This window comes from Plectropomus leopardus, chromosome 13 (assembly GCF_026936395.1).
Source record: "Plectropomus leopardus strain MGB_pleo_1.0 chromosome 13, ASM2693639v1, whole genome shotgun sequence".
Taxonomy (NCBI): Eukaryota; Metazoa; Chordata; class Actinopteri; order Perciformes; family Serranidae; genus Plectropomus; species Plectropomus leopardus.
This window is the reverse complement of record NC_142188.1, coordinates 115,001-129,611: the sequence shown is the minus strand read 5'-3', so window position 1 is coordinate 129,611 and position 14,611 is coordinate 115,001. Positions and strand designations below refer to the sequence as shown.

The 14,611-nt window shown below is 42.5% G+C and overlaps 2 protein-coding genes across 4 annotated transcripts in view; one reads left to right on the top strand and one right to left on the bottom strand.

Annotated features, from left to right (window-relative positions):
• ninl (ninein-like) overlaps positions 1-12,296 on the top strand; it is a 30,321-nt gene extending 18,025 nt beyond the window's left edge. For 2 of the 3 annotated variants that reach the window (XM_088086696.1, XM_088086697.1), the window contains 12 exons: positions 247-1,404; positions 4,214-4,318; positions 4,545-4,614; positions 4,733-4,900; positions 5,998-6,114; positions 6,628-6,741; positions 6,877-7,023; positions 9,407-9,547; positions 9,665-9,778; positions 10,405-10,614; positions 11,070-11,183; positions 11,263-12,296. In XM_088086696.1, the coding sequence (XP_087942822.1) occupies positions 247-1,404; positions 4,214-4,318; positions 4,545-4,614; positions 4,733-4,900; positions 5,998-6,114; positions 6,628-6,741; positions 6,877-7,023; positions 9,407-9,547; positions 9,665-9,778; positions 10,405-10,614; positions 11,070-11,183; positions 11,263-11,454 (2,650 nt within the window). In that variant the 3' untranslated portion in view covers positions 11,455-12,296. The remainder of the gene's footprint in view (positions 1-246; positions 1,405-4,213; positions 4,319-4,544; positions 4,615-4,732; positions 4,901-5,997; positions 6,115-6,627; positions 6,742-6,876; positions 7,024-9,406; positions 9,548-9,664; positions 9,779-10,404; positions 10,615-11,069; positions 11,184-11,262) is intronic. The other variant, XM_088086698.1, reaches the window with a different exon arrangement.
• Positions 12,297-13,249: 953 nt separating this feature from the next.
• The window catches only part of gins1 (GINS complex subunit 1 (Psf1 homolog)), a 6,769-nt gene continuing 5,407 nt past the window's right edge, over positions 13,250-14,611 (bottom strand). Inside the window, exons 6-7 of the mRNA XM_088086703.1 lie at positions 14,051-14,125; positions 13,250-13,399 (exon numbers count right to left, since the gene is read on the bottom strand). Coding sequence (XP_087942829.1) covers positions 13,331-13,399; positions 14,051-14,125 — 144 coding nt within the window. The 3' untranslated portion in view covers positions 13,250-13,330. The remainder of the gene's footprint in view (positions 13,400-14,050; positions 14,126-14,611) is intronic.

Sequence of the window (14,611 nt, the reverse complement as noted above, 5' to 3'; positions counted from 1 at the left end):
ATTATTCGTATAGTTTGTCTCTGACTTTTTAAAATCATTTTCGACATTTAATTTCCTGCCGTTTATGGAGCGTTTGTCTCCGAGCTGCTCGCTGCTTTTTGTTCTCGTGTTTCTGAAAGAAATCCCTGCAGTGTGCTCAGAGCTGGAGGGGTTAAAGGTCGGAATGAGATCAGCTGATCTGTTGGTTAAATATCGATGAGGTCCGTCAAACAGGAACTGACATCAGCTGTGTTGGCGTGTGAGCAGGCAGGAGGCGGAGCAGCAGTGCGCTCACATGAAGCTGCAGCACGCCGACGCTCAGCGCCACCTCCTCCACCAGCTGCACCAGCACAAGGCATTCTGGGAACATCAGCTCAACCAATCAGAGCAGGAGAAGGCCAGCATCTCCTCACAGAAGAAGGAAGTGGAGGACCAGCAGGAGGAACTGAAGGAGCAGCTCTGCAGGCTGCAGGAGGCGCCACACTCCTCCCAGCTGCACGGCAGCCAATCAGAGGCCAGGGGGCGGTGCTCTGAGCTGGAGGCAGAGCTAAGAGGGGCCAGGGGGCGGTGCTCTGAACTAGAGGCGGAGCTGACAGAGGCTAGGGGGTGGTGCTCTGAGTTAGAGGCGGAGCTAAGAGGGGCCAGGGGGCGGTGCGCTGAGCTGGAGGAAAGCTCCTCCCTTCTGGAGTCTCAGGAGGAGTTAACCAAGCATCTGGCCTCAGAGAGGAGCTGTGTGGAAGAGGAGGTTCAGCAGTTAAGGATCAGGGAGGAGCAACTCCTCTTGCAGGAGGCACGGCTGAAGGAGGAGCTGGAAAACCTGCAGGAGGCCGATACCTGCATCCACCTCTTTGACAACTCAATCCAGCAGGAGGCGCAGCTGTGGGCGGAGCTGGAGGTGCTGCAGGAGGCAACGAGGAGCAGAGCAGCTGAGATGGACTCCCTGAGGAGGGACCGGTCCAGGCTAATCCAGGACCTGAAGGAGCAGGCCATGGCCGTGGACCACCTGCAGTTGGAGCTGGATGCAGTGTCTGAGGAGGCACGCAGGAGGAGTAGCGCGCAGCAGGCTCTGCAGGAGGCACTGCAGCAGGAGAAGGAGGAGGCGAGCCGTTTGAGTCAGGAGAACGGGAGCTACACCCGGCTGGCTGACCAGCTGTCCACCCAGATTGTAGAGATGGAGGAGGAGATCTCCTCCCTCAGGGAGCACCTCCTAGACCTCAGCTCCCAGCTCAGCGCCTCCACAGACCTCGTCCTGCACCTCCGCACGCAGCTCCATGCTGCCACAGGCCCCGGGGATGGAGAGGAGCAGAGGAGGAGGGCAGAGGAGGACTTTGAGCAGGAGAAGAGGAGGCTGCAGCAGCAGCTGGAGGAGCTGGAGGAGCTGGTCCTGGCTCTGGAGGAGGCGACAGACCCGACCAGTCCTCACAGGTTTGAGTCCGAACGCAGATCTGCCGCCGCCGCTCAGAACGCTTTGAACCACTAACTGCATCCGCCATGACAGACTCTGCTAACAGCCTCCAAATCCCAGAATGCAATGCAGCGGCTGATCGCTTTAACTCTGCAGCTGAAGTCTAACCCAATGACACGCATGACAACTGTCCAACACATGTCTCCTCATCACGTGTCTCGTCCCGTCCATCACGTGTCTCCTCCTGTCCATCTCGTGTCTCCTCCTGTCCATCACGTGTCTCCTCCTGTCCATCACGTCTCTTCCTGTCCTCTTGTGTCTCGTCCTGTCCATCACGTGTCTCCTCATCACGTGTCTCCTCCAGTCCATCACGTGTCTCCTCCTGTCCATCACGTGTCTCCTCTTGTCCATCTCGTGTGAACTCAAATATCGTATAAGTTGTTTCTGTTGTGTGAAACGCAATAATTAAGTCAAAGGGTTAATTTAAAAATCCGATTCATGTCTTTTACCAAGTTTCACGTAAAAAGATCAATAACAAAATAACCAAATAAAAAGTGGTAAAAAAGTATATTAAATTTTTTTTTCAATAACAATTTTAAAATATATATAAAAAGAAAAAGTAAATTAAACATAAATATAGATTATAAAACAACAATCAAAGTATGACAAACGTCATAAAAAGAAAAATTAAATAAATAAATAAACAGATTTACTGCGAGTCAACAAACAAATATGAAAAAAAAAAAAGATAAAGCAGATAAAAAATTAAAAGACTAGTACTGCAGAAGTCAGAGGTACAATACAAATTTTGGCAAAAGATTTCAAATAAAATGCATTAAAAAACCCAAGGAAAAAAGAAGACTTTAAGAAGAAGACGACTTTAAACTATAAATATAATTTTTTATAGCATCATAATGAATTCAGGTGTAGGTGTTGTGGAGATAAAAGCAGTGACGACGGCTGAATGTGAGAGATCAGAGCTAACGTTTGTTTGTTTGTTTGTGTGTTTGTTGTTTGTGTTTGTGTTTGTTTGTGTTTTTTGTTTGTTGTTTGTGTGTTTGTGTTTGTTTGTGTGTTTGTTTGTGTGTTTGTTGTTTGTGTTTGTGTTTTTTGTTTGTTGTTTGTGTTTGTTTGTGTGTTTGTTGTTTGTGTGTTTGTTTGTGTTTGTTGTTTGTGTGTGTGTTTGTGTGTTTGTTTGTGTGTGTTTGTGTGTTTACGTGTTTGTTATTTATGTTTGTTGTTTGTGTGTTTGTTTGTTGTTTGTGTGTTTGTTGTTTGTGTGTTTTTTTGTGTGTTTGTTTGTGTGTTTGTGTTTGTTTGTGTGTTTGTTGTTTGTGTGTTTGTTTGTGTTTGTTGTTTGTGTGTTTGTTTGTGTGTGTTTGTGTGTGTGTTTACGTGTTTGTTGTTTATGTTTGTTTGTGTGTTTGTTTACGTGTTTGTTGTTTATGTGTTTGTGTGTTTGTTGTTTGTGTGTTTGTTGTTTATGTGTTTGTTGTTTGTGTGTTTGTTTGTGTGTTTGTTGTTTGTGTTTGTGTGTTTGTTTGTGTTTTTTGTTTGTTGTTTGTGTGTTTGTTTGTGTGTTTGTGTTTGTTTGTGTGTTTGTTGTTTGTGTGTTTGTTTGTGTTTGTTGTTTGTGTGTGTGTGTGTGTGTTTGTTGTTTGTGTGTGTGTTTGTGTGTTTGTTGTTTGTGCGTTTGTTGTTTGTGTGTTTGTTTGTGTGTGTTTGTGTGTTTACGTGTTTGTTTATGTTTGTTGTTTGTGTGTTTGTTTACGTGTTTGTTGTTTATGTGTTTGTGTATTTGTTGTTTGTGTGTTTGTTGTTTATGTGTTTGTTGTTTGTGTGTTTGTTGTTTGTGTTTGTGTGTTTGTTTGTGTTTTTTGTTTGTTGTTTGTGTGTTTGTTTGTGTGTTTGTGTTTGTTTGTGTGTTTGTTGTTTGTGTGTGTGTTTGTGTTTTTTGTTTGTTGTTTGTGTGTTTGTTTGTGTGTTTGTGTTTGTTTGTGTGTTTGTTGTTTGTGTGTTTGTTTGTGTTTGTTGTTTGTGTGTGTTTGTTGTTTGTGCGTTTGTTGTTTGTGTGTTTGTTTGTGTGTGTTTGTGTGTTTACGTGTTTGTTATTTATGTTTGTTGTTTGTGTGTTTGTTTGTTGTTTGTGTGTTTGTTGTTTGTGTGTGTGTTTGTTTGTGTTTTTTGTTTGTGTGTTTGTTTGTGTGTTTGTGTTTGTTTGTGTGTTTGTTGTTTGTGTGTTTGTTTGTGTGTGTGTTTGTGTGTGTGTGTTTGTTGTTTGTGTGTGTGTTTGTGTGTTTGTTGTTTGTTGTTTGTGCGTTTGTTGTTTGTGTGTTTGTTTGTGTGTGTTTGTGTGTTTACGTGTTTGTTGTTTGTGTGTTTGTTTACGTGTTTGTTGTTTATGTGTTTGTTGTTTGTGTGTTTGTTTGTGTGTTTGTTGTTTGTGTGTTTGTTTGTGTTTGTTGTTTGTGTGTGTGTTTGTTGTTTGTGCGTTTGTTGTTTGTGTGTTTGTTTGTGTGTGTGTGTTTGTGTGTTTGTTTACGTGTTTGTTGTTTATGTTTGTGTGTTTGTTTGTTTGTTGTTTATGTGTTTGTTTACGTGTTTGTTGTTTGTGTGTTTGTTGTTTATGTGTTTGTTGTTTGTGTGTTTGTTGTTTATGTGTTTGTTGTTTGTGTGTTTGTTGTTTATGTGTTTGTTGTTTATGTGTTTGTTGTTTGTGTGTTTGTTGTTTGTTGTTTGTGTGTTTGTTGTTTATGTGTTTGTTGTTTGTGTGTTTGTTGTTTGTGTGTTTGTTTGTGTGTTTGTTGTTTGTATGTTTGTTGTGTGCAGGGCTCAGCTGGAGGAGGTCCGATCAGAGAACGCAGCTCTGCAGGAGCGACTGAGCGTCCTGCAGCAGGAAGTCATCAGACTGGAGGACGACGTCGACAAGAAGAGGTAAAAACAAACAAACAAACAAACAAACAAACAAACAAACAAACAAAGAAGGGGGGGGCTGTGACTCACCTGCTGCTCCTCCTCCTGCTCCTGCTTTCCCTCCTCCTGCTCCTCCTCCTCCCCCTGCTCTTGCTCCTCCCCCTGCTGCTCCTCCTTCTTCTGAGAAATGATAAACTTGCTCTGTGAGGAGAACTGAAGCTCCTGTTTGTGTTTGTGCCGCTGTCAGGAGGAGAGAGGAGGAGCTGGAGCAAGAACACCTGAGGAGCAGAGAGGAGGAGGAGAAGCTCCACAGAGAGGTAAGCATCTGCTTCACTCTGACCTTTGACCTCTGAGGGACACAGTCACTGTGACCTCTGACCCCTGAGGGAGGCCTGTTCACCTCCTCTCCTCCTGCCCCTTCTCTTGTGTGTGCAGAACTGCAGGTACCGTGAGGAGGTGCTGGAGTTGAGCAGCAGGAACCTGCAGCTCAGCAATGACAACGCTGAGCTCAGCGCCCATCTCCGTGGAGACCAGGAGGCCGTCCGGATGCTGCGGGAGCGCCTGGCGACCGTCTCCAAGGAGCAGGAGGAGGAGGGAGCAGCGGTGAGCACGGAGACCTTCACCTCCTTTGGTCTCCTCCTCGTGTTTCTAAACATCTGTCGTTAGTGATGAGGAGTCGCTCTGAGGGTTCAACAACCAGACGGCAGCTCGCTCCAAACGAGGACAAGGAGAGTCATAAACATAATAATGATAAGAATAATTATAACACATATATATATATATATATATATATATATATATTAGGGCCGGGACTCTATTAAAAAAATTAATCTAATTAATCAGAGGCTTTGTAATTAATTAATCGAAATTAATCGCATTTTAATCGCATATGTCTACGCTACCATCCGCCCGCTTTTTAAAACAAAATTTCCCATCCATGGGGCCAACCAAAGCGGTCTCATCTGCTTCTTCGTTCATTGTTGTTGTCTGTAGCATGGATGGTCTGAAGTCATGAACGGTAGATGGTGCGCTAGTATAATCGGTTCCCCGGAAACTCACCAAGTGAGAAAGGTTCCACGGTGCAAAAATTGGTGTGATTAAAATGCGTTAATTTTTTCACGCATTAATTTTTTGTAATTAATTAATCGTGATTAACGCGTTAAAGTCCCGGCCCTAATATATATCATAATTATAATAACCGTAATAATTATGATATAATAACGATAATAATGATAATGATAATAATAATAATGATAATAATAATAATAATAATAATAATAAAGACTGCAGCTCCCTTCAGACACAGCCTGAAGGATCATGGTCAGTGTAACAAGCAGTATCAGAGTCATCATAATAATAAGAATTTATAATAATTACAATAATAATAATAATAATAATACTAATGATCATAGTAATGATCATTGTTATTATTATTATTGTGATTATTATAAATTCTTATTATGCTGCTGCTAAATGATGCTGCTGCTGCTGATAATAATTATAGTAATGTTGATAATTATTGATAGGACTTCTAAGCACATTTCTAAGTACTCAGAGAAGCTTCAGGTGAAATGAAAAAAAAACTATTGTAAAAACGGGTTGAAAGATGGTGTTTCAGTATTGAGACTGTGGCCTTGTTTTTAATTCTACCTGTTATAATAATAATGATAATAAACCCCGTGGCCTTGTTTTTAATTCAGGTGCGGCGGCTGCAGGACGTGGCGCTGCAGCAGGAGAGAGACAAGCTGCAGCAGCAGGCGGCGTGGACTCAGGAGAGGCAGCTGCTGGAGGCGGAGCTTAACTCCTGCAAGGAGAAGGTGACACACACACACACACACACACACACACACACACACACACACACACACACACACACACACTGTTAATTGAATCATGCTGACACAGAGACTGATTACACATGTGGGGATGGTACTTTTATTCTACTGATATTTATATTTATTTGGTATACTGTCTTTTATTTTAAGCTGGTATTTGAGCTTTTTGGATGCTTTTTAAGTTTAATTTATTATTGGAGATTTGTTTTATTTTATTGTTTTTAATATATTAATTTTCTATTTAATTTTAATTTATTTTATCCATACCGGAGTCATTTATTTGTAGACTAAAATCTTGGTGTTGTGTATATTAAAATTCAGTCTCTCTGGTAACTGACTCACATCAACTGCTTTCTGGGAAACCCCCTGCTGTGTGCAGGTCTGTTAAACAGAGTTTATACAGTGATGAAGAACAAGAGCTTCCTGTGTGTGTGTGTGTGTGTGTGTGTGTGTGTGTGTGTGTGTGTGTGTGTGTGTGTGTGTGTGCGCGCGCAGCTGAGTCGTCAGTCGCAGTTGGAGGCGGAGCTTAGTGCTGTGACTCTGAAGCTGAGCTGGTTGGAGGACGATAAAGACAAACTGCTGCGAGATGCCGAGGACAGAAACAACAAGGTCGCTGTGATGTCATCAAACAGTAACAAAAATAAACACTATGACATCATCAGCTGACAGCAAGCGGCTGAGGATGTGACGTGTCATGTGACGTGTCATGTGACGTGTCATGTGACGTGTCTCTGTGTGGTCCAGGTGGAGAAGCTGCATCAGGCGCTGCTCTCTGTGGAGGCGGAGTCTGAGCTGCTGCGCTCTCAGCTCCTCGCCGTCAGTCAGGAGAAACTCAGCCACTCCCAGGAAGTGACAGAGCTGCAGAGGAAGCTGCAGGACGCTCACAACAAGGTCACCGTCATCACCATCACCACCGTCATCACCGTCATGTCATTACATCATCATCATCATCATCATTACATCACATCATCATCATCATTACATCACATCATCATCATCATTACATCACAACATCATCATCATCATAACATCACAACATCATCATCATCATCATTACATCACATCACATCATCATCATTACATCACATCATCATCATTACATCATCATCATCATTACATCACATCATCATCATCATCATCATCATTACATCATCATCATCATTACATCACATCATCATCATCATTACATCTCATCATCATTACATCACATCATCATCATCATTACATCACCTCATCATCATCATCATCATTACATCACATCATCATCATCATTACATCACATCATCATCATTACATCTCATCATCATCATCATTACATCACATCATCATCATTACATCACATCATCATTACATCACAACATCATCATCATCATAACATCACAACATCATCATCATCATCACATCACATCATCATAACATCACATCATCATCATCATTACATCACATCACATCACATCATCATCATTACATCACATCATCATCATCATCATCATCATTACATTACATCATCATCATCATTACATCTCATCATCATCATCATCATCATCATCATCATTACATCACATCATCATCATCATTACATCACATCATCATCATCATTACATCACAACATCATCATCATCATCATCATCATCATCATCATCATCATCATTACATATCATCATTACATCACATCATCATCATCATTACATCTCATCATCATTACATCACATCATCATCATCATTACATCTCATCATCATTACATCACATCATCATCATCATCATCATTACATCATCATCATTACATCACATCATCATCATCATTACATCTCATCATCATTACATCACATCATCATCATCATCATCATTACATCATCATCATTACATCTCATCATCATCATCATTACATCACATCATCATCATTACATCACATCATCATCATTACATCACATCATCATCATCATAACATCACAACATCATCATCATCATCACATCACATCATCATAACATCACATCATCATCATCATTACATCACATCACATCACATCATCATCATTACATCACATCATCATCATCATCATCATTACATCACATCATCATCATCATTACATCACATCATCATCATCATTACATCACAACATCATCATCATCATCATCATCATCATTACATATCATCATTACATCACATCATCATCATCATTACATCTCATCATCATTACATCACATCATCATCATCATCATCATTACATCATCATCATTACATCTCATCATTACATCACATCACATCACATCATCATCATTACATCACATCATCATCATCATCATCATCATCATTACATTACATCATCATCATCATTACATCTCATCATCATCATCATCATTACATCACATCATCATCATCATTACATCACATCATCATCATCATTACATCACAACATCATCATCATCATCATCATCATCATCATCATTACATATCATCATTACATCACATCATCATCATCATTACATATCATCATTACATCACATCATCATCATCATTACATCTCATCATCATTACATCACATCATCATCATCATCATCATTACATCTCATCATCATCATCATTACATCACATCATCATCATTACATCACAACATCATCATCATCATCATCATCATCATCATCATCATAACATCACAACATCATCATCATCATCATCATCATTACATTACATCACATCATCATCATTACATCACATCATCATTACATCACATCATCATCATCATTACATCACATCATCATCATCATCATCATCATTACATCTCATCATCATTACATCACATCATCATCATTACATCACATCATCATTACATCACATCATCATCATCATCATTACATCACATCATCATCATCATCATCATCATTACATCACATCATCATCATTACATCACATCATCATCATCATCATTACATCACATCATCATCATCATCATCATCATCATCATCATCATTACATCACATCATCATTACATCACATCATCATCATCATCATTACATCACATCATCATTACATCACATCATCATCATCATTACATCACATCATCATCATCATTACATCACATCATCATCATCATTACATCACATCATCATCATCATTTCATTACATCATCATCATCGTCACGTCACGTCACGTCATCACATGTTTAGTAGAGTGTGTGTAGTTGTGTGAGCAGTGTGTAGTTGATGAGTGCTGATGAGGAGACGTCATGTGATGCCTCCTCCTGCTGACCTGTGTGTGTGTGTTGCTCCTGTCAGGTGGAGGAGCTGGAGTGCAGCGTCAGGAGGCTGAGGAGGGAGCAGGAAGGGTTGCGGAGGTCTCTGGAGGAGCAGGCCTCCGCCTCCCTGCAGGAAGAGATCCACAAACTGAGTGTCCACAACCAGGAGCTGCAGCAGCAGGTAACGAACCCAACACACTCCAACACCACCGAGCGTCCCCACCGAGCGTCAGTGTACCCTGGCAGACTTGGTGTGTGTGAACATGTTGTTATCTGTGACTCGGTGTGTGTGTGTCAGGTGACTCGGCTGCAGGTCCGCAGTCTGGAGGTCCACAAACTGAACCAGGAGCAGCAGAACCTGAAGACCAAAGTGAGGGAGCTGGAGACGGAGCGGACGCAGGCTCAGGACCAGGTGAGACACTCAAGAGTCTGACACGTGAGCGACACGTGTGCAGGACGCCGTGAGTCTGACACGTGAGCGTATATTTTGAATAAAAGAGTCACAGCTTCCTCTGATAAATTAAGAACAGTCCCACAACATCGGCACAGAAGCTCAGGGACGTCCTGCTGAGGACGCAGCCAGACAGATTTTAACCATCTTAAAAAATGAGCAGTTTAAAAACATGAGAGGAAGAAAAAAACCCGACAACCAAAAAAACATAAATGTTTTGAAACAAAATGCTAAAAATGTAAAATGTAATGAACTTTAAAAACATCATATAATATAATTTTTAAAATATTTTTTCTGTCTTTTTTTAAAAAACAAAAGTTCCGTTTATTTTCTAGTTCATTTTCAAACTCATCTGCTCAGGTTTCAAAGGGTTAAACGCAGCGTCAGCAGCGTCTGAACGCAGCAGAAGAAGCTGATTGGTGGACAGTTTGTGCCGTGTGTTTGATGTGTGACGGTGACACGGCGCTTTGCTGCATTGCATGAAGTTATTATATAGTAATAACATAATAATAGTAATATATTGTGAATAAGCCGCTGACTGACGGCGTCTGTGTCATGTTACTGACATGTGAGCGTCACGTGTGCAGGCGCAGCGGGCCGACGCGGCGCTCGGTGTGGCGCAGGCGCGGCACGTCAGGCGGCTGGCGGAGTTGCAGCAGCAGGCGGGCGACGGCTGCAGGGAGCAGCTGCTCCTCCTGCAGCGCCTCCTGCAGGAGGAGCAGGGGAGGAATCAGCAACTGGAGGAGGAGCTGCGGTTGCAGGCCCAGCAGAGCAGCTCCCACATCAGCAGCAGACAGGTACGCAGGGGTCAGAAGTCACAGGGGTCAGAAGGCACAGAGGTCAGAGGTCACAGGGGTCAGAAGGCTCAGAGGTCACAGGGGTCAGAAGGCTCAGAGGTCGCTGAGGTCACTTTACAATTATTTCATTTATTTTTTAGAAAATATGAATGATTTAAATTTCTGAGATAATGTCTCCTGTGATGGTCGAGGATCAGACGTGCGGTTGGGTCGCAGGTAAAGCAGGTGTGAGTGGGCGTGGCCATTTACCAAAGTCTCCAAACACGTGAAGAGTTAATGTGGAGGATTTTAAATCAGTCAGAGCTTCATGTTGCTGTGAGCGTTACACACACACACACACACACACACACACACACACACACACACACACACACACACACACACACACACACACAAACGCACACAGCACCTCCTCCTGATGTCAGCTCTGTGCGTGTGTGCGTGCGTGTGTGCAGGAGCAGTATGAGAAGGCGTTGGCGGCACTGCAGCAGCGGTCTGAGGAGCAGGACTCTGAGCTGAAGGGGGTCCGTCTGGTCCTGCAGGAGAAAGTCCAGCAGCTCAAAGAGCAGGTCAGCCTCCCATCCGCATACCTTTGGCCGCTTGTGGTGTCTGACAGTGTGATGACATGTCGTGTCGTGTCGTGTGCAGATGGCGAGGAGCACGAAGGCGAGCGCGCTGCTGAAGGAGCTGTACGTGGAGAACGCTCAGCTGATGAAGGCACTGCAGGTCACCGAGCGGCGGCAGAAACACGCTGAAAAGAAGAACTTCCTGCTGGAGGAGCGAGTCGGCGCTCTCAACATGCTGCTGAGAGACATCGTCCCCGCCGCGCTCGCCACGTAGAGCCCCGCCCCCTCAGACCAGGACAGAGGGAACCTGCAGCGGGAACATTGGCTGGTCGGTCCGTCATCCGTCTGCCGAAACATGCTTGTGTGATGTCACCCAGGTGAGCGCGGTTTGTGGTGCTGGTGTTGGTCTGCAGAGCGGCGAGCACGGAGAACGGTTCCCCGTGGAGAACCGGAGAACAGACTCAGGACAGACAGATGGACGTGTTGAAGCAGAACCGGAGAAAACACAGATTCATCTTCAACACGTGACCTCACCTGTCCTGATCGGCCAATCAGAGCTCAGCTCATCAAAACTGATTCAGTGTCGGTAGATTTCCTGAAGCTGCAGGACGCCGCCGAGAGGCGCCTCACCACCGAAACCACGGCAACCACTCCACCAAAATTATATTTTATTTACCAGTTTTTTAAATCCAGGATTTGATTTTGGATGGACAGGTGAGGGGGACAGATGAGACGGACAGGTGAGACAGTGTGTCAGGGTCAGTGTGTGTGTGCGTAGCCTCTTATTAACACCAGTCTTCACCTGTCGCACCTGAACAACAACTACACACCTGTTACACACACACACACACACACACACACTCTGCAGTATTTCAGCCGTGACGGTATTGTTGTTGTTATTATTGTTGTTTTTATTATTATTGTTATTATTGTTGTGATGTTGATGTTTTCTATATTTTTATTGTTTTTTTTTTTGTCTTTTATTTTTCTAAATGTTTGTAGTTTTTGGTTTTTTTTTTAGTCAGAGTGAGACTTCCTTTTCCTCTCAGCTCTGACTTCCTGTCTTTGTGCGACATCATCACCTGTTGAGACACATTAAACTGTGGGACTCCGAAACCGCCAACGACACCGGCAGTATGTACTGATGTGGTCAAAACGCAGTATACAGTATGCAGTATGTAGTATGCAGTATGTAGTATGTAGTATGCAGTATGTACTGATGTGGTCAAAACGCAGTATACAGTATGCAGTATGTAGTATGCAGTATGTACTGATGTGGTCAAAACGCAGTATGTAGTATGCAGTATGCAGTATGCAGTATGTACTGATGTGGTCAAAACGCAGTATACAGTATACAGTATGCAGTATGTAGTATGTAGTATGTACTGATGTGGTCAAAACGCAGTATACAGTATACAGTATGCAGTATGTAGTATGCAGTATGTTGTATGTAGTATGCAGTATGGGAACAGAAGCCAAACCCACAGGATGCCAGAAATACTCGGATGTCGTACTGATTCTGAAAAAATCCTCGGTCTGCCTCACCTACTGTTTTCCCACAATGCATTGTGGCTCGAGCCCAGCCATCACACAGCTGCACAGACCTAACCCACCAGATGGGGTCCTTGGTTTGTCCCGGTGTTATACTTTATTAATTTGGACAAAATCATATATTAATCTTTGAAGGTCCTTTACAGTACTTTTACCAGGCAAACACATACCGATGTCTGCTAATAGGAGTACAGTACTACTGTGGAACGCAGTATGCAGGAGTACTGCATACTGAGTCCAACTGTAGTACACAGTACATCGATTAAAACATGCCCATGTTTTTATGTCCCCGCGCTGTATCTGTCCTCACGCCTGTCCGTCCCTCAGGACATCTCTGAGCATCTTTCAGTAGATTTGAAAAAACTATGGTGAGTCACGGAGGAAAAACCTAATTATCAATATAATTATGAAAATAATTAAAATGTTACAGTTATTTAACTTTTAGAGCCTTTTTAAAAAACTACTTCACTTTTTAAAGAGTTAAACTGTCTGAAGTTACACGAAACACGAAAACAGACTGGACTGAAAAAAAGCACGTTTTATTATTTTCATGAGGATTACATTGATCGGGCCGATCGGTGATCAGCTGGATCTCTCCGTCAGGACACGACGTGCTCCAGGACGCCCTGACGAATCAGCTGCTCACATTTCCACCGCGGCAGGAAGTGCTGTGGACAGAAGGACAGATCAGAGGGACGGACGGAGGGACGGGCAGAGATGTCCGCTGTAAACAGGAAGTGTCCATCAACACTTTGGACAGTGAGGGCACGCTGTGTCTCCGGTTTGATTCCTCAGATTTCGACCGTCTTTAAGTCCTGTTGTTGTTTTATTATCATTTTATTTTATTTTTAGGATTATTACTGTTTGTACAAAATGATCATGAAGTATCACATTTTAGGTCAATATATTCAACACATATTACTGTCTCTGCATTTATTCTAAAGACTTCTGCCCCGACAGTAAAAAGAATAATATTATTATTATTTTCATTATTATTTCTACAGTAATAATATTAATATTTTCATTATTATTTCTACAGTAATAATATTAATATTTTCATTATTATTTCTACAGTAATAATATTAATATTTTCATTATTATTTCTACAGTAATAATATTAATATTTATTATTAATAACAAAGTGAATTTTTGATTATTTTCGAGTCTGAACTGAAAACATTTTCAGCTGCTGTAAAAACATTTTGACTCAAGAACAGAGAGTGCACAAAGTACTGCAGTACTCAATACTCTGAGTACTGTATGCATGAGTAGGGTGGGTGTGTGTGTGTGTGTGTATGTGTGTGTGTGGACACACTAACCTGACTGTTCTTCTTCAGCAGGATCAAAGTTCCGTCTTCGATCTCAAACTCTCCGTGATCCTTCAGACACCTCACCTGAAACACACCTGCTGAGGTCAGAGTCATGTGACCACAGGTACGTCCTCGCACACACACACACACACACATACGCACACACACACACACACAAACACACACACACACACACACACACACACACACACACACACAGTACATACACACAGTACACACACACACAGTACACACACACAGTACACACACACACAGTACACACACACAGTGCATACACACAAACACACACAGTACACACACAGTGCATACACACAAACACACAGTACACACACAGTACACACACACAGTGCATACACACAAACACACACAGTACACACAGTGCATACACACAAACACACACAGTACACACACAGTACACACACACACAGTACACACACACACACAGTACACACACACACAGTACATACACACAAACACACACACAGTACACACACACACACACACAGTGCATACACACACAGTACACACACACACACAGTGCATACACAC